Source organism: Malaclemys terrapin, chromosome 6 (genome assembly GCF_027887155.1).
Source record: "Malaclemys terrapin pileata isolate rMalTer1 chromosome 6, rMalTer1.hap1, whole genome shotgun sequence".
NCBI lineage: Eukaryota > Metazoa > Chordata > Testudines > Emydidae > Malaclemys > Malaclemys terrapin.
This window is the reverse complement of record NC_071510.1, coordinates 89,891,466-89,911,333: the sequence shown is the minus strand read 5'-3', so window position 1 is coordinate 89,911,333 and position 19,868 is coordinate 89,891,466. Positions and strand designations below refer to the sequence as shown.

The 19,868-nt window shown below is 47.2% G+C and overlaps 1 protein-coding gene across 1 annotated transcript in view; it reads left to right on the top strand.

The window, feature by feature from the left end:
* The window catches only part of ARSB (arylsulfatase B), a 111,397-nt gene that overhangs the window by 53,961 nt on the left and 37,568 nt on the right, over positions 1 to 19,868 (top strand). The window contains exon 5 of the mRNA XM_054033085.1: positions 7,122 to 7,365. Coding sequence (XP_053889060.1) covers positions 7,122 to 7,365 — 244 coding nt within the window. The remainder of the gene's footprint in view (positions 1 to 7,121; positions 7,366 to 19,868) is intronic.

Sequence of the window (19,868 nt, the reverse complement as noted above, 5' to 3'; positions counted from 1 at the left end):
GAGGGTGCAATCCACGCCATCCTCCAGATCAGGGGTCGGCAACCTTTCAGAAGTGGTGTGCTGAGTCTTCATTTATTCACTCTGATTTAAGGTTTTGTGTGCCAGTAATACATTTTAATGTTTTTAGGAGGTCTTTTTCTATAAGTCTATAATATATAACTAAACTATTGTTTACTTTACATACAACAAGGTTTTTAATGTTTAAGAAGCTTCATTTAAAATTAAATTAAAATGCAGAGCCCCCCAGACCGGTGGCCAGGACCCGGGCAGTGTGAGTGCCACTGAAAATCCGCTCGCGTGCCACCTTTGGCACGCGTGCCATAGGTTGCCTACCCCTGCCCCAGATCATTAATGAAGATATTGAACAAAACCAGCCCCAGCACTGACCCTTGGGGCACTCTGCTTGATACCAGCTGCCAACTAGACATGAAGCCATTGATCACCTGTTGAGCCCGATGATCTAGACAGCTTTCTATCCACTTTATAGTCTATTCATCCAGCCCATACTACTTTAACTTGCTGGCAAGAATACTGTGGGAGACCGTATCAAAAGCTTTGCTAAAGTCAAGGAATAACATGTCCACTGCTTTCCCCTCATCCACAGAGCCAGTTATCTCATCATAGAAGGCAATTAGGTTAGTCAGGCATGACTTGCCCTTGGTGAATCCATGCTGACTGTTCCTGATCACTTTCCTAAGAACATAAGAATGGCCATACTGGGTCAGACCAAAGGTCCATCCAGCCCAATATCCTGTCTGCCGATAGTGGCCAATGCCAGGTGCCCCAGAGGGCGTGAACCTAACAGGTAATCCTACTATCCATCTCCACTCTCTGACAAACAGCGGCTAGTACACCATTCCTTACCCATCCTGGCTAATAGCCATTAATGGACTTAACTTCCATGAATTTATCTAGTTCTCTTTTAAACCCTGTTATATTCCTAGCCTTCACAACCTCCTCAGGTAAGGAGTTCCACAGGTTGACTGTGCGCTGTGTGAAGAAGAACTTCCTTTTATTTGTTTTAAACCTGCTGCCCATTAATTTCATTTGATGGCCCCTAGTTCTGATATTATGGGAACAAGTAAATAACTTTTCCTTGTTCACTTTCTCCACATCACTCACGATTTTATATACCTCTATCATATCCCCCTTAGGGCATGGCTACACTTGCAGATGTAGAGTGCTTTGAGTTAAATCAGCCTTCGTAGAGTGCAGTAGGGAAAGCGCTGCAATCTGTCCACACTGACAACTGCAAGCGCACTGGTGTGGACACATTAGCACCTCTTGCAATGGCCACAGAGAGCAGTGCATTGTGGTAGCTATCCCTGCATGCAAGTGGCTGCACCGTGCTTTTCAAATGGGGAGGTGGGGTGGGGTGGAGTGTGACAGGGAGTGTGTTGTGTGTATGTGGGGGGAGAGAGAGTGGGTTTTGGGGGGGGGCTGAGAGCATGTCAGCATGCTGTCTTGTAAATTCAGACAGCAGCAGACCCCCCGCTCCTCCCCACCTCTCTCTCTCTCTCTCTCTCATGCACAGAATTCCACAGTAATGGTTGCTTTGTCTCGGAGCAGATAAGCATGCTGGCTGTCAGAAACGGAGCTTTCAAAGGGCATAGCCACATTCCTGCAGTGATTCCAAAACAATGACCAAAGTGGCCACATGACTTAAGGGGATTATGGGACGTTTCCGGAGGTTGATCAGAGTGCAGTAATGCAACACCTTGTTCACACTGACACCCGGGCGTTTCAGCCAAGGCGCACCAAGCGTTAATCTTCTTGCCAAGGTGGAGTAACAGGAGCGCTCTAGCCTTGGAGTCAGAGCGCTCTACGTGCCTTGCCAGTGTGGACAGGTAGTGAGCTAGGGTGCCCGGGGCTGCTTTAATGCACTCTAACTCGCAAGTGTAGTCAAGCCCTTAGTCTCCTCTTTTCCAAGCTGAAAAGTCCTAGCCTCTTTAATCTGTGTTCATATGGGACCCGTTCCAAACCCCTAATCATTTTAGTTGGCTTTCTCTGAACCTTTTCTAATGCGGAGACCACACCTGTACAGAGTATTCAAGATGTGGGCATACCATGGATTTATATAAGGGCAATAAGATATTCTCTGTCTTATTCTCTATCCCTTTTTAAACTATTCCTAACATCCTGTTTGCTTTTTTGACTGCCGCTGCACACTGCGTGGACGTCTTCAGAGAACTATCCATGATGACTCCAAGATCTCTTTCCTGATTAGCTGTAGCTAAATTAGCCCCCATCGTATTGTATGTATACCTCTCCTCGAAGTGCTTCAAAATTGATTCCTTGAGGACTACATTAGCCCTTTTCCAGTCATCCGGGACCTCCCCCAATCGCCATGAGTTTTCAAAGATAGTGGCCAATGGCTGCAATCACATCAGCCAACTCCTTAAGCACCCTCGAATGCAGTGCATCCGGCCCCATGGACTTGTGCTCGTCCAGCTTTTCTACATAGTCCTGAACCACTTCTTTCTCCACAGAGGGCTAATCACCTCCTCCCCATACTGTGCTGCCCAGTGCAGTAGTCTGGGAGCTGACCTTGTTCGTGAAGACAGAGGCAAAAAAAGCATTGAGTACCTTAGCTTTTCCACATCCTCTGTCACTAGGTTGTCTCCCCCATTCAGTAAGGGACCCACACTTTCCCTGACCACCTTCTTGTTGCTAACATACCTGTAGAAACCCTTCTTGTTACTCTTAACATCCCTTGCTAGCTGCAACTCCAATTGTGATTTGACCTTCCTGATTTCACTCCTGCATGCCTGAGCAATATTTTTATACTCCTCCCATGTCATTTGTCCAAGCTTCTACTTCTTGTAAGCTTCTTTTTTGTGTTTAAGATCAGCAGGGATTTCACTGTTAAACCAAGGTGGTTGCCTGCCATATTTACTATTCTTTCTATACATCGGGATGGTTTGTTCCTGCAACCTCAATAAGGATTCTTTAAAATACAGTCGGCTCTCCTGGACTCCTGGTTCCCCCTCATGTTATTCTCCCAGGGGATCCTGCCAGTCAGTTCCCTGAGGGAGTCAAAGTCTGCTTTTCTGAAGTCCAGGGTCCGTATTCTGCTGCTCTCCTTTCTTCCTTTTGTCAGGATCCTGAACTCGACCATCTCATGGTATCTGCCTCCCAGGTTCCCATCCACTTTTGCTTCCCCTACTAATTCTTCTCTGTGAGCAGCAGGTCAAGAAGAGCTATGCCCCTAGTTGGTTCCTCCATCACTTGCGCCAGGAAATTGTCCCCTACACTTTCCAAAAACTTCCTGGATTTTCTATGCACCGCTCTATTGCTCTCCCAGCAGATATCAGGGTGATTGAAGTCCCCCATGAGAACCAGGGCTGTGATCTAGTAACTTCTGTTAGTTGCCTGAAGAAAGCCTCGTCCACTTCATCCCCTTGGTCTGGTGGTCTATAGCAGACTCCCACCATGACATCACCCTTGTTGCTCACGCTTCTAAACTTAATCTAGAGATTCTCAGGTTTTTCTGCAGTTTCATACAGGAGCTCTTTAATTTATCTTTAATATCGCTTTAATTTAAATCAATCCACCTTGTGTATAATACTTTTCAGTAATCTAGGCTGGATGTGGCAAATACTGTGGATGGGTCTGTATCTTAAAGGAAAGGCACCTGACTCTCTCTTTGGCATTTCTGGCTACTGCTGTCTGAACATCCATGAGCAGTTAAGGTCCAATATGGCTCCCAAGACTGCACTACTCTGACAATCTGGGGACCAGTGCCCTCAGTATAGGCTGAAGTCATTGCTGTAGCCAGTTTTTTTTAAAGTGCTTCCACTAGCACTACCTCCGTTTGATTATGAGCCAGCTGCTTTTCATCCAGTTACTTATTTCTCTCAGACACTGTGATGGTAGGCTGTCTACCTTTGTTGTGAATTAAAGGGAATTGGAGCTCATCTGCCTACTGTTGTCACTGAAGCCTTAACATTTTGTATTGGGGGAATACACACATCAAATAGAAGCAGGGGTAGATAAAGGCCTACAGAACTCCATGTGATAAAGCTCCCTGGAAAGAGAAGCAGCTATCCTACCCTCGGGTTTTGGAGAGGGAGCTCTATTGGTTTTTGGTTTATCAGCTTGATTGTATTTTCTAAGATATGGCCAAGTTGTCAAGAGCCCTTTTGTTGTCTATAAATTGTATGAAACGGGTGCAACTACCCATGCCAGGCTATGAAGGTGAGTCATTGGCACCTTGTGATCAACTCTCAAAAACCATGGATATATCTAACAGAATTAGCATGACATTTGCCTACTATCTATGGCTGTATGATCATCTGTCAACACATGGAAAGAGTGTAAGATATTGGTGGTGTTCAAGTGCTGCTTGAATAAACTAGCCACCACTTCCTGCATAGGCTTCTCCTAGAAGAGGAGGTTTGAGAAATAGTTTCTGTGTACCCTGAATATGATTGTAATCTTTCACCTGACAAAACTTTACAGAAGTAATTCTCATCCCCTACTGACCCCAAAACTCTCCCCCCATGTACAAACTTGAATACTGTTTTCTTGGTTACTATTTTTATTTACAATATATTTTAGCACTATGTTACTATGTTCTTTCAGGGGTTTATAACTTGCTTTTTACATGTTGATGCTCTCATTTCATTATTGATGTTTGAAGAGATAATTAAGATTAGAAATTACCCAGATGCTAAAAAAACACCCAGTAATTTTCTGTTTAGTAGTATGGGAGCTGTTGCATCTATTTTTAAAACCACCCACCAAAGTTGTTAGGTTTTCTTCTGACTTGAAGCACATAATATCTGTTGGAACAAAAATAATACTTCCTTAATGGGTTTATGGGGGGGAGGGAACCCAAACCAAAACAAAAATCAGTCTTTTCCCTCTCTCTCCCCCCCCCCCCCCCAAAAAAAAAAAATTCTTGGTAATTTAGTCAGGAAGTAAAACAGAAGAGGTCTCTTGAAAAAGGATTCCTAATCGGGGAGAGGGAGGGAAAGTAACTATTACCAAGAAGAAAATGAGGAAGTATAAATGAGTTTCATATATTGTCTATTTTTAATGTATATGTCAGATAAAGTGACCAAGGAAGGAAACTCGTGTTGTTTTAATTATTTTTATGTTGATGTTGATATACAGTCTGAGTGGTGACAATATTCTGAGCTCTGTACAGGTTATAAACTAGACAGGGTTCCTGATCCAAGTAGTCCACAGTGTAATGAAACTGACATAACATGAAGGTCCTGAACAAAATTTCAGAGGGGACAGACATTGGTCTGAGGAAAGTATTATTTAACTATGAGAGAGATTTGGATAAGGCCCATGAAATAGAAAACTTTTTTTTCACTGTTCTATAAGATAGTGATCTATCAAAATTTGCTTAATATTTAAGCTGTTATCTTTTAAAACAAAGTAAACCTGCAAGCTAGTAATAGGCAGATATAAAACAGATATATTTTTGTGTGACAGGCAGCAGGTTTAAAATACCTAGAGTTTGATTCTCTGCTCAGGTGTAGTGGAGATAGGTGCTGCAGGAAGTGGCTGGGTGACTCGCTGATCCTCTTGGTCACCTGCTGGTCACCCACTATAAATTAAATCTGTAGGAGGGCTTGGCTCGGCTCGCTCTCTGCACTACTCATGATCTGCCTTTCCCCTGCAATGCCCCTAACACATCCTCTCCATCTGCTTTCACCAATGATGGAAGGAGAAGCTGGCTCAAGAGGTGGTGGACATTTCCTCTGCTAGTAAAAGTTCCCTAGGCACAAACTCTGGCTGCGGACTTTAGAACACTGAAGAATCTAGTCTCCCTGAAACCACAGTTCAAATCCCAAAGATTCATCCCCTGGCTCTATAAAGGGTGATAAGTTGAGTTGCATGTACATACTGTGTGTAGATCTTTGATTCCATAAAAGCTAATATCTTGTCTTCTTTGTGTGGATGTTAGGGCAAGGCTTTTAGCTGGGTGCTCATAATTCATATTCAAACACTTAAATAAGTGGTTTGATTTTTCAAAAGTGCTGAGCACCCAGCAGTTTCTTTTCAAGTCAGTGAGGGCCACAAAATGCTTTGCTCTTTTGAAATATTGGGCCATTTCTTTAAGTACCTAAATATGGATTTAAGGGCCTAACTTAGGCTGCCAGTTTGCATACTAGTTTACTACTTGGCTGCCACCCTCCAGAAAACAAATGGCTGCCTTTCAGCAGTGTTTTATTTCTCAGTCTCTGAAGCATTTTGGGATGAAAAGTGCAATAAAAATGTACATTATTATTTTTAAAGTTTATTTTATTTATTGTAGGATCAGACTGAAGAATTCAATAAACTTTAGTTTTCATTCCCTTTGTATCCACCTTGGAGATGTCACACAGATAAAGTCCCTTTATCCCTTAGCAAAGAAAATCCCCCTTCTTGCTCAGGTTAAACTGATTATGTGTCTACAGCAGGAATTTACACTGATCCCTAGTTAATTAAATAGGAATGAGATCATTTGGCTTCATTGTGAGGATAGTAAGGCTGTCTTCTCTGGTTTATCAGACACAGCACCTCCTTGTTCCTTTGCTCCCACAATTGTTTCCATTCCTGGTTTTTAATCACATCATACAATTATAGTTAAAACTAAAGCAGGCAGTAGATTAAAAGGCTTGAGGAGGAAAAAAACAGCTTTGCTTTGTGTACCTTTAAAACTTTTGAAAATAGTTCTGGTTCATCTAACACTTGTGCCCTGAAAACAGTGGAAAGAAACTGACATGAGTATGTTTTCTTATGGGTCAAGTTTAGTTACATAAACCTATAGACCTAAAAAACTTAAAAGTCACTCACCCACTCTTGTAAACGTTGGTAAGCTTTTTTTGCACCTGAAAGTAATATTCACTCTCTTCTCCTGCCACGTTATGTTTTTGTTCACATTTGAATATGTAACTCCTGCAAGATTTTGTGAGGGTTTTAGCTAATATTTGTAATATGCTTTGAAGATGCAAAGCATTACAGAAAATATTGAGTAGTAGTATATGTAACTGAAGTTGTTGGTAGAATTTAGCATTATGTAGTGATTGTGATATCCCTGTGTTATGTAAATTTGTTTAAAACGAACACATTATAAAATACTTGTCTTAAAAATCATTTATTTTGCTTACCTGTAATTTCAGATAATGGAGGACAGACTTTGGGAGGTGGAAATAACTGGCCTCTAAGAGGAAGAAAGTGGACGCTCTGGGAAGGAGGAGTGAGAGGAGTAGGATTTGTTGCAAGTCCTTTACTGAAACAGAGGGGAGTAGAAAGTCATGAACTGATCCACATCTCTGACTGGCTGCCGACTCTAGTAAATCTTGCTGGGGGACATATAAACAGCACTAAGCCTCTGGATGGCTTTGATGTGTGGAAAACTATCAGGTAACTTGCATTTCAAATAACTGTGTCAGAATCCTGCTAAGATAAGAGTTTTATCAGCAAGAGCAACAGACCTGAAATTGGGAGAAACAGAGACATATATTTGATCCTAAATAAGATTGAAAAAAGTAATTTGCTAAATAAAAGGAGAGGTTTAAATCCATACACATTTTTCCTCCAGGAGGAGAACAGGAATGAAGAATTCAGAGTAGCAGCCGTGTTAGTCTGTATCCGCAAAAAGAACAGGAGTACTTGTGGCACCTTAGAGACTAACAAATTTATTAGTGCATAAGCTTTCGTGGACTACAGCCCACTTCTTCGGATGCATACCGAAGAAGTGGGCTGTAGTCCACGAAAGCTTATGCTCTAATAAATTCGTTAGTCTCTAAGGTGCCACAAGTACTCCTGTTCTTTTTGAGGAATGAAGAAAGCACCATTAATGAAAGATGCCAGTAATGTTACTTAATGCATCTCTGGAAGATGTGCTCAGATGCCATGATGACAGATGTAGCATGATAACCTGAATAGAATGGAAGAGAATAGATTACTTACACATTTTTAACAATGAGGGTGATTAACATTTAGAACAAACTACCAATTGAAATGGTGGATTCTCCATCCGCTGGTGTCTTCAAATCAAGACTGGATGCCTTTCTGGACATTGCACTTTAGTCATAGGCAAGGTATTGGTCTCAACACTGGGGTAACTGGGTGAAATTTAATGGCCTGTGATATATAGGATGTCAGACAGGATGATAGAATTGTCCCTTCTGCCCTTAAACTCTATGAATATAGAATTAGCTCTTGCTAAATGTTTATTTAGTCCTTTGTTCTTCCAAAGATATAATTCCCTGAGGTTTATCCTACCACACATGGGTTATGGAGCTCTCAGAATCTGGGCTTCTGCATGTATTAAAAGCCCTTGGCACTTTTTTTTGCAAGAGTAGGAGTTTTCCTGGTGACCTTGGTCTAAATTCCTTTATTCCTCCCTTTTATACTTTCATGCTATGTGCTAGCTAGCTGCCTAAATTCCATTCCCTCCCTCCTAAGGAGTGGCTTCATTTCAGTGATATTTGAATATAGTTTTGAGTCACTTAAGGACCATTCAAGATGCTAGCTACATAGCAAGGTAAAATAGTGCTACAATTAAATCAGAGGCTGGACTTTCTAATTCCTACATACCAAACATTGCAGATTTAATGCTTTGTGTATTAGTTATTGTTTATAATGCTTAAAGTTTTTGGTCCAACTATTAATTTTGGTAAAAGCCTTTCAGTATTATGGGGGACTCTGTGTGTGGGTATTGTATTTCAATAACAGAAATTATAAAACAGAAACTGTATAGATGTCTCCCCAACAAACTGAGATTGTTAAAACTAAAGCTGAGCGCCTTTTCCTTTTAATACCTCCCCACTTCCCACATTTTGCAACTTTAACAGCCTCCACCACCGAGATACAACATAGCCAGCTAACACACATTGAAACGTGTTAGTTTGCACCTTGGTGGTACTTTTCAGTCATGTTAAGCTAACATTCTAGAGCTAACATGACTGATAAATCCATTCCTTTTGCCCATCAAGATAAGGTCCTTGAGGTAGATTTGATACTGATATCAGCACTTGGGGCACATTTGCTCATCTTCAACATCTTTTTTGGTAAAAATCTAATTAATGCAACTGATCCTATTCTTTTTGATATAGGTTCTTAAACTGTAGTCATCCATATGGTAGGGTTACCATATTTCAGCAAGCAAAAAAGAGGACGGGAGGAGCCCCGCACCCGTCCTGCCCTAGCCCCGCCCCTGCCCCACCCACTTCCCGCCCCCCTCAGAACCCCCAACCCTCCCCCCCCGCTCCTTGTCCCCTGACTGCCCCCTCCTGGGACCCCTGCCCCTAACTGCCCCCCAGGACTCCACCCCCTACCTAAGCCTCCCTGTCTCTTGTCTCCTGACTGCCCCCTCCTGAGACTCTCCCCCCGTCCTAACTGGCCCCCTAGGACCCTACCCCCTACCTGTACCCTGACTGCTCCAACCCTTATCCACACCCCCACCCCCAGACAGACCCCTGGGACTCCCACGCCCCATCCAACCACTCCCCACCCCCTGACAGCCCCCCCCCCAGAACTCCCGACCCATCTAAACCCCTCTGCTCCCTGTCCCATTGACTGCTCCAATCCCTCTCCCCACTCCTGCCCCCTGACTGCCCCCTCCCAGAACTCCCAACCCCCCCCTTGCTCCTTGTCCCCTGACTGCTGCTTCCTGGGACCCCTGCTCCAAACTGCCCTCCAGAACCCCACCCCCTACCTAAGCCTTCCTGTTCCTTATCCCCTAACTGCCCCTTCCTAAGACCCCCCTCCCTAACTGCTCCCCAGGACCCTACCCCCTACCTGTACCCTGACTGCCCAAAAACTTATCCACACCCTCCCCCAGAAAGCCCCCCCCCGAACTCCCGACCCCCCCCCCCGGTCTCTTGACTTCCCCATCCAAAACCTCCCTGCCCCTTCTCCAACCCCCTGGCCCCCTTGTTGTTGGCCTTCACCTAATGTCTCTGTGAACTTGCTCAGGAAGGACCTGAGCCGTTTGTCCCCGCACGCTGGCTGGCAGGGGAGGAGGAGCGGGGGAGGAGCTCCAGACTGCCGGAGGCGATCTGCGAATGCAGGGAGGGAGGGAGTGATCTCTGCTGCAGGGGAGAGGAGGAGGGGTCTCTCTGGCTGTCGGAGCCCCATGTAAGTGGCACCATCCGGCCGGCTGACCTGTTAGCCGCGCGCGCTCTGCATGGGTGGGGGGAGGAAGTCCGGACATTTACAAATTCCCCCTGGACGCTATTTTTAGCTCAAAAATCCAGACATGTCCGGGGGAATCCAGACGAATGGTAACCCTACCATATGGTATCTGAGTGCATTCTAGTAGCGTGTTAAGCAACGTGACTACCACCTGTCACATGTGGTTCTATCTCTTTCTCTCTCCCCAGGGGAAAAATTGTGTGGGCAGCATAGGTTTTTCGGTGGGGTTTTGTTTTAAACAAAACCCTACGTTGTATATGTCAGATGGATAGGTCAAAAAAATGCACCTTGCACTTGGAGCAGTAGATGTGAAGGTTTATGATGGTCTTTAGTTTTGGTGAGTTTGCCAGTCTCAGATTGGCCTCCAAGAATCTGTGCCATCTGCACAAATGAGCTTTAGCCTTACGGTTGAAGGTTTCATTGAGTCAAGAGTTCCGTTGTCTACCACTATTTTGATTCTGGAACTTTAGGGAATCTTTTAGATATGCTGGCCCCAGACCCAGGGCCGGCTCTAGGCACCAGCAAAACAAGCTGGTGCTTGGGGCGGCACATTTTTAGGGGCGGCATGGCCGGCGCCAGAATGCCACCCCTAAAAATGTGCCCCGGCCGCCCTAGCTCACCTCCGCTGCTGCGGCCACGGCGCGCGAAACAGCTGATTCGCACGCCGCTACTCGCCCTCCCTCCCAGGCTCTCAAACCTGGGAGGGAGGGGGAGCAGTGGCGCGCGAATCAGCTGTTTCGCGCGCCGCGGCGGCTCGGGGTCTCCCCCTCCCTCCCAGGCTCTCAAACCTGGGAGGGGGGGAGATCCCGAGCGGCCACGGCGCGGTGCCGCTTCTCTCCCTCCCTCCCTCCTAGGTTTGAGAGCCTGGGGGGAGGAGGCAGGGCTGGGGATTTGGGGAAGGGGTGGAGTTGAGGCGGGGCTGGGGGTGGGATAATTAAATAAGGGGGGGGTGGCCAAAATTGTTTTTGCTTTGGGCGGCAAAAATCCTAGAGCCGGCCCTGCCCAGACCATTAAGGACTTTGAGGATAAGGCCAAAGACCTCGCAATTGACTAGATATTCTATGGGAAACCAGTGTAGAAAGCGCAGGACAGGTCTGATGTGCTCACAGTAGCCTGTGTTGCTGAGGAGATGTGATGCAGCATTCTGTACCCACTGAAGTTTCCCAAGGGCTGATGGCTTCATGCCCAAGTATACTGCATTGCTGTACTCTACACAGAAGGTGAAAAAGTGTAATTGAGGCCAGGTCATTGTCTACTAGGACAGGATGAGTCTGCTAGCCAGCCAGAGATAGTAGAAAGTGTGTGTTATAGCAAATGCTGCTATGTGAGAGCTCAGCATCAGCAAGGAATCTAGGAGCATTCCTCAACTACAGACTGAATGGCTCAGGTAGGGGTGTGTGTGTGTGTGTGTGTGTGTGTGTCTTCAACTAAAGGAGACTGCACTGTGGCTGCAAACTCTTGAAAGTGCTTTCCTCTGCCCATCAGTACTAGTGCTTCTCCCTTGCTTGGGTTCAGCTTTAATCAGCTGTTCCTCATCCCTGAGCAGATCTTGTCCAAATTTTGGGTTATCTTGGTGATATGATCACACATAGTGAAGGATAGGTAGAGCTGTGTGTCATCTGCATATTGCTGGCACTTGAACCCATGTCACCTTACCAGTTCACCTTGTGGCTACCTGTAATGTTTAATAGGACCTAGAGAGACCTGGTGACCCCAGATTATTTTAATTTTGCCAAATTGGAGGCCTCGTTCCCAATATTACCCTTCATAGAAGAAATTAATATAGTTTCTGTGAATAGATCAAATTTCAAGATTGTAGCTCAAAAGATCAGTTGAATGTTGGACCAAAAGGACTTTAATGACATCTAATAGAAAGTTCAAATCTGTTGATTTTTAGTGCTTAGTGGCCTATAATGGATGGAAATAGCTAGAATCTTTTTTTTAAAAAAAAGGTAATTTGGAAAATGGAAATTAAGTGCCAGTCAGTTACTATATTACAAGTCAATGTGTGACAGTACAGTATAGGAGAGGTTCTCCGCCTTTTTCTTTCTGAGGCCCCCCAATATGCGATAAAACCTCCATGGCCCACCTGAGCCACTGCAACTGTTTTTCTGCATATAAAAGCCACGGCAAGCATTACGGGGCAGCAAGCAGGGCAGTTGCCCAGGGCCCCACGCCACAGGGGGGTCCGAAAAGCTAAATTGCTTAGGCTTCGGCTTCAGCCTCGGGTAACGGGGCCCAGGGCTTCAGCCCCATGTGGTGGAGGTTTGGCTTTCTATCCTGGGCCCCAGCAAGTCTAATGCCAACCCTGCTTGGCGGAGCCTCTGAAACCTGCTGGCAGCCCCCCAGAGGGCCCTGGGCCCCTGGTTGAGAATCACTACAGTATAGTATGTTGGAAGATTAGCATATATTGTGTAATAGCAGTTAATCTTAAAAAGTAAACATTCTTAATCTGTAGACTTTGTCTACAACTGCTTGTGACATAGGAAAGGAAATAATTTAAAATTACATTCTTAAATACTAAAAGTTATGTATGATCCCACAGACAAAATATTTGTTGGGAAAAGATTATCACAGCTAGTTGCACTGTGATACAAATTGAAGCAGAAGAAAATGATGTCTTAAGTGAAGCATGTCATAATATTTTTTCCAATATACATACAAAAAAATTTAAGGAAGTGTGAGGAAATGTGATCCAGGAAAATACAATATGTGCAAGACGTAAAAAAAAAAAAAAAAAAAAGAGAGAGAGAGAAAGAGAACAAAAACGTCCTTAGTGACACCAGGTCATTACCAAAAACAAGACAAACACATTTACTCTGGAAAACCTTGGACTTCTTCCCAAGGCTACTTTTTGCCTAGTTTAAATGAAACTCTGTTCTGTTAAAGTTCCTATACAAATGTTGTATTCAAATTCACCAATAAACAATAACCTTTCATTATGCTTTAAAAATACACCATGGTTGAAAATAGAAGGCCGTACTCTTGGCTGGCATAAATTAGCCTTTGATTTCTACAGACGTACATCAGTTTATATCAGCAGAGAATCTGCCCCACAGAATACAGTTCTGCTGTTTTTATATAAACAAAATTCCCTTTGAAGATAATCAGAGTTTCGCCTGCATTAAGAACACACAACTGAGCTGGTAGTGGAACACACTATAATAGTCCCCACAAAAAACCCCTCTTCCTATAAGTGTAAGTAAGTGTGTGTGTGTGTGTGTAAGTGAGAGAGAGAGAGCATGCAACTTAATAGAACATTGTACCTTAAAAACAAATATCCTAAAGCCAGAGAATTCTAAGCTATGTTTATATATTTTTTTTAAATCTAATCACTAGAAAATACCGAAATACAAAGATATGGAGTCTGAGAACCTTAGTTGAGCCTTCATATCCTTGCTGTCTTGTGCACTCAATAAGTGTCCCTGACAAAAACTACAGTATCCAGCTGCTAGCTGGATAACTTGCTGAAGCTGTCCTGTGAGGTGCTAAGCCACATAGCAGTTGAGATCTGTAACTGGGAAGTGTGATGGGGTGTCTGCCCCACACTGTTGGAGAAAGTGTTAAAATCAGCCCTGGGGAGGCTGCACAGCAGACAGCCAATCAGAGAGGAGCTGCAGTGAGCAGCCAATCAGGGCAGAGGAGGCAGCTCCCTCTTGGGAGCCCAGGGAGAAGGACTGGGTCCCTGAAGGGTTGAGGGACAGAGCAATGCTGGGCTGAGTCAGGGGAGTGAGAGGGAGCTCAAACCTGACTGGCTGAAAGACTGAGGCCCTGATACAGGGGCAGAGAAGGTGCTAGGGCTACGGGGAAGTGGCCCAGGGAAACGGACGGCGAGGGTTGAAGGATACGCAGCGCATGACTGCCACATAGAGGGTCCCTGGGTTGGGCCCTGGAGTAGTGGGTGGGCCCGGGTCTTCCACCCCCCTCGCTCCCATATGTCATGGAGGGGAATGGCCAGTGAAGGGCTGCAGTTTGCCACTGCGGCAAGTAGCTAGAAGCTTGGGCTTCAGTCGGCCACGGAGGCGAGTGGCTGGACAGAGGACTGCTATTCCCCAGGGGGAGGGGGAGGAATGGAATGGAGCACAGCCACAGGGCTGTGTCCTGAAGAGGATGCCACGATCCTTGAGACAACACGGATCCAGAGCAGAAGTGACGGTGGCGAGTCGCCTCCGGAGGAGGGCGCCCTGTGAAAAGACTGAGCTAATTCCCAGAACGACCAGTAGGAAGTGCCACGGTGGTGAATCCCACCCCATTATAGATGGGGTGACCGCTTTCTAGAGGTTTTAAGCCCTATAGAAATGGAGTTTAGGAGCCCCAACTGGCAGCCATCTCCTTGTGCAGGTATCCACTTGCTTCCCCTAGAAAGATGCTTCTCCCCTTTTCCCCCTTGTGTTATAGCATTTCCCCCTGCTTCTGCAGCTGGTCACATTCCAAAAAGAGCTCCTAAGTCTTCCTGGACTGCTAGATTTCTGCTACTGTGTAAATAATGTGCATTGGTTATACATTCTCTCACTTTGTAGTGTATTTAGAATTATTTAAATAATACCAAAAGTTATTGAATGATTTCATAATCAATTAATAGTGCTGCAGAATTTAAATTAGGGACCCTTGGCACCTACAATTCTTCTTCGAATGATGGTCCCTATGTGGATTCCGAATGTGGGTGCGTATGCGTGCCGTGCGCTGGAGCCAGAACTTTGCATAGTAGTATCCATTGACCCCACGTGCATTGAGAGCATGGTGCGACCGAGGCTTTAAGACGCTGTGTGGGTTGATGCCGCTCCAGTTCCCTCTTACTGCTGCATGGCCAGAGTTGGAACCTCTCGGTGCTCTTAGCTCGCTAAGAGAACTGCCCTTCATTTTTGCTCTGTATAGTTTCTAGTTAGATAGATGTCCATTAGTTTTTAGTAGTTGGTTTTCATTGGACTTTGGGGGGTTTCTTTCTCCCCGGCCTGGGGACTCTGCCCCAACAAGCCAGCTTCAAGAACTGTGCCTCGTACCCTCCCTCCTTTTCAGTGAGCGATGAACACACTTGTTGCCTTTACTGTCTTGGTGAAGCCCATATCGTCTCTCATTGCTCTATCTGCCACTTGTTTCCATCCCGGACTCAAGCAGCTTGTGAACTTCCCCTCTGCAAATATCTGGAGGAGGAGAAGGTGCGCTCACGTGCGCAACCAGACCCGGTTCCAATGGATCTGCCAGAATGGCACCCATCACTGGTGGTGAGCACTTCAGTGGGCCTCTCCCGTGCAGCACCGGCGGCACCACCGAAGTCCCACCATATGCACAAGAAGTATGGGCACAGGCATAAGAGCAGCTCCCAGTGGGGACTGCCTCTAAACTCAGCATTACCTCCCTGAGGTTGGGCGAGAAGTCGTGCACAGTAGTGGATGCTCCTGCTCCCAAGAAGGCTCATACGGAGCACTGCCCCAAACGCCATCGTACGCTGCTGGTCCTGTGTTCTGCTCTGGCCTCCTTCTTCACCGCCATTGATGCTGTCAGGACCTTCCAGCCTGACACGCCCGGTCCCGCGCACTCCAGGGTGCTTATCACCCCTGACGCCATTGACCGAGTTCATGCTGCCTTTCACTGGCTGTCCCACGCGCTCCGGACCTCTGCCTGTTCCGAGATTCCCCTCTCTAGAGGATAAGCCCCATGTGCTCCATCGTTCTCCAACAGCTCTGGTGACGGACGAGCTCCTACTTCTACCATCCTCTCAGACCTCATCTTGGACTGACGGTTCTGCCGGCACCGATGGCCCCTCTTATTCCGGACCCTTCTTCGAAATCTGAGTGGTTCTCTGACCTAGACAACTTTCTCTCCTGCCCGGTCCTACAGCCTGGACTCTCAGTACTGGTCCTACCCACCGATGTGCAGACCCTTGGCTGACCCACGGTTCCACTATCCGCAGGCACTACTGTGGCCTGGCAATCCCCATGCCTGGCCCTATTGGCCCGCTTGGGGCCCCTACCACGATCGTGGGATGCACTGCCTGCATCACTGCTCATCTTCCATCCATTCTGCCACCTTCCACAAGGACCCTCTAGATGCTCCCGCTCTGTCTTGCCACCTGATGACCATGTCCAATACTAGAGCTTGCTCCGCCACATGGCTCTCAGTGGAGGACATTCAGGACTCCCAGGCCAATTCGTGGATATTCTCCAGGCTCCGGGACCTTCCTGTACCACCTTGCCCATTCAGAACACCATCTTGCAGCCAGCTCAGGATGTTTGGCACACGCCAGTCTCGTGTGCCCCTTTGTCGAAGCAGACGGAATGCTGCTACTTTGTGCCCTCTAAGGGTATGACTTTCTGTTTACCCATCCACTGCCCAATTCCCTGGTAGTCCACACGGCCACTGAGCGCACCCATCAGCAGCACTTTAAATCTACCCCTCCTGACCATGCTCCCAAAAAGATGGACTTGCTGGGCCTCAAGAGATATTCATCCGCGAGTCTACAATTCCTCATTGCCAGCTACCAGGCTATCCTTGCAAAGTATGATTTCCTGTCATATTCCAAGCTGATGGACTTTCGGGACTTCCTTCCTCTGGAAAAGCAGCAGGACTTTCAGCATCTGTGGGATGCAGGCAAGCTGGTGGCCATGGTAGCTCTCCAAGCTGCTGTTGATTCTGCCAACACTACGTCTTGCTCCTTGGCATCTGGAGTCTTGTTCTGTGGCAACTTTTGGCTCCAGTCTAGTGGTTTCCCTAAGGAGGTCCAGACAACTCTTGAGGACCTTCCCTTTGACAATCACAAGCTATTTAGTGACAAGACGGACGAGTCCCTCCATTCCCTCAAGGACTCCCTTGCCACCCTCCGGTCACTGAGCATTTATACTTTGGCCCTGATCCACTGACAGCAAGGCTCGTCCTTCCACCCTTGCGCCACTTACCAACCAGACCCTCAATGGCTGCTTGATCTGCCTTGCCCCCACTCCCAGCAACTTCAACATTCTTTCTCTGATGCCTTTGCTGCTTCCACCTTCCACCACCGTCTAAGCAACCCTTATGACTCTTTCCTCGAGACCCGCGAACCCTCCTCCGTCCCTCCTGCCACACCCTGGATTGTCGTCAGAGGTCATATTGCCCCTTTTGCCCACAACTGAGGCAGGATCATCTCCAACTGTTGGGTGCTGGATATCATCCATCAGGGCTACCCCATCAAATTCTTCTCCTTCCCTCCTCGTCTTCCGCCCAATGACTGCCCTCCAGACCCTTCCCAGGACCATCTCCTCCACGAGGAAGTGACTGCCCTCCTCCAAAAGGGCACCATAGAACCTGTGCCATAGTGCTACCATGGCTATTGTTTTTATTCCCCCTATTTCCTTGTCCTGAAGAAAGGGGGTGTTCTTCGTCCCATTTTGGATCTATGCTCCTTGAACAAGTTTATTCACAAGTTTTGCTTCAGGATGATCACTTTCCCCCTTATTATCCCTTCCCTCCCCCCATGGAGCTTGGCTTGTAGCTCTCGATATGAAAGATACATACTTCCACGTAGACGTCCACCCTGCTCATCGCAAATTCTTCTGCTTCAAGGTGGGGAGTTTCCATGACGGATTCCGTATCCTCCCCTTTAGAATCACTGCTGCCCCCCATGTCTTCATGAAGATCTTTGCAGTCGTGGCAGCTTATATGCACTGTCTGGTTCATTCCCTCTTCCCCTATCTGGATGACTGGCTACTTATGGCGCCTTCTTGCTCCTGTCTCCTTGCCACCATCCAGACCCTCCACACCCTCCTCGGCAGCTTGGGGATCTGCATCAATGAAGAAAAGTCGATCCTCATCCCTATCCTCATGCTCACCTTTATAGGGGCATGCCTGGACTCTGTGGCAGCCCGCGCCTTTCTTCCCCTGGACCGCTCACTTCTCTTATTGCTATGCTCTGACGCTACCCGCAAATGTGTGTCGGTCAGTGCCTCTCCCTCCTGGGCCATATGGTGGCCTGTACCATGGTCACGCTGTACATCTGTCTCCATATGTGTTGCATTCAGCTGTGGCTCCACTCTGTCTGCAATTTGCAGTCAGACCGCCTGAACAAGCAGGTGGTCATCCCTCCCACTGTTTTGGCTTACCTCATCTGGTGGTGCAACCCGTCCGTGGTTCTACCAGGCATTCCATTCATGTCCTCCATGCCCAGCACCACTCTAACCATGGATGCCTCACTCATGGGCTGGGGCGCCAACCTCGACGGCTGCACGGTCCAGGATCTTGGGTCACCAATGGTCGCGCGGATGACCATCAATGTCCTGGAACTATGGGCAATTGACTGTCCTGCCAGGCCTTCCTGCCCTTCCTCCAGTCCCACCATGTTCAACTTCTGTCCAACAACATGATGGCAGTTATACATATCAACAGACAGGGCGGAGCCAGATCTCCTTCCCTCTGCACAGAGGCCATCCATCTTTGGAACTGGTGCTTCCAGCACGCAATCACCCTGCACACTGTACATCTGGGCAGCAGCAACTCTTTGGTGAACAGGCTCGGTCTTTCCAGGCCAACCGCGAGTGGGAACTCAACGACTCCGGTCCATCTTTCATTGGTGTAGCATGCCTCACTGGGACCTCTTCACGATGTCGGAGAACTGCAAGCTTCCTTTCTTCTGATCCTGGGGAGCCCTGGGCTCAGGCTCACAGGGCGATGCCATTCTCATTCCCTGAACCTCGGATCTCCACTATGCCTTCCTGCCCATTCTCCTCCTTCCCCAGGTCCTGCGCAGAGTGCGGAAGGACTGAGTGATGGTTATCCTTATAACTTCCTCCTGGCCTTCTCAGTATTGGTACACCAATATTCTCCACCTCTCTGCTCGCCCCCTGATTCCTCTTCTGGCCCTCCCGGACCTCCTAATGCAGGCGCATGGCTGGCTGTAGCACCCCATGCTAAGCCCTCTCCATCTCACGGCCTGGTATTTGGATGGGGCTTGTGTGTAGACCAGGCTTGCTCTACCCCCATCCAAGACATGATCACGCGTTGCAGACTCCAATCCACTGTTATCAAGCTAAGTGGCGCCGCTTTACTGTGTGGGCGCACCACCATCACATCCCTCCAGACTCAGTCTCCATTCCTGTCCTTCTAGACTACCTCCGTCATCTATGCCTATTGGGCCTTGCCCATTCCTCCATCTGCGTTCACCTGGCGCTCAGTGCCTTTCTTCCTCCTGTCGATGGCTTCTCCGTCTTCACCCATCCAAAGACCTCCTGCTTCCTCCGCAGCCTTCTCAGTGCCTTTCCCGCCGTAGGGAGGCCTACCCTCTCTTGGGATCTGAATCTTGTCCTCACTGCACTCACGAAGCCACCCTTCAACCCCCTCACCACTTGCTCTCTCACCCATCTTTCCATGAAGGGTGATCTTCTTGATGGGCATCACCTCCGCACGGTTCATCAGAGAACTGGCAGCCATGATGGCAGATCCACCATTTACCGTCTTCCACAAAGACACAGTCGCCTTATGTCTTCACCCCAAGTTACTGCCCAAAGTGGCTTCCTCCTTCCACCGCAACCAAAGTATACACCTTCCGGTCTTCTACTCTAAGCTGCACGCCTCCCCCAGTTGTGCAGAAGAAACAGTATGAAAGAGATTTCACACTGTTCTAGGCTTGATTCTGACCTTCAATGCCTGCCATTCTTCAGTCAGTCTAATGAAATCTTAGGTTTTTATGCATTAAATATACAGAATTAAAAGCCACTGAATAACATACAACAAGCCACAAAACTGGTCCACCATAACAG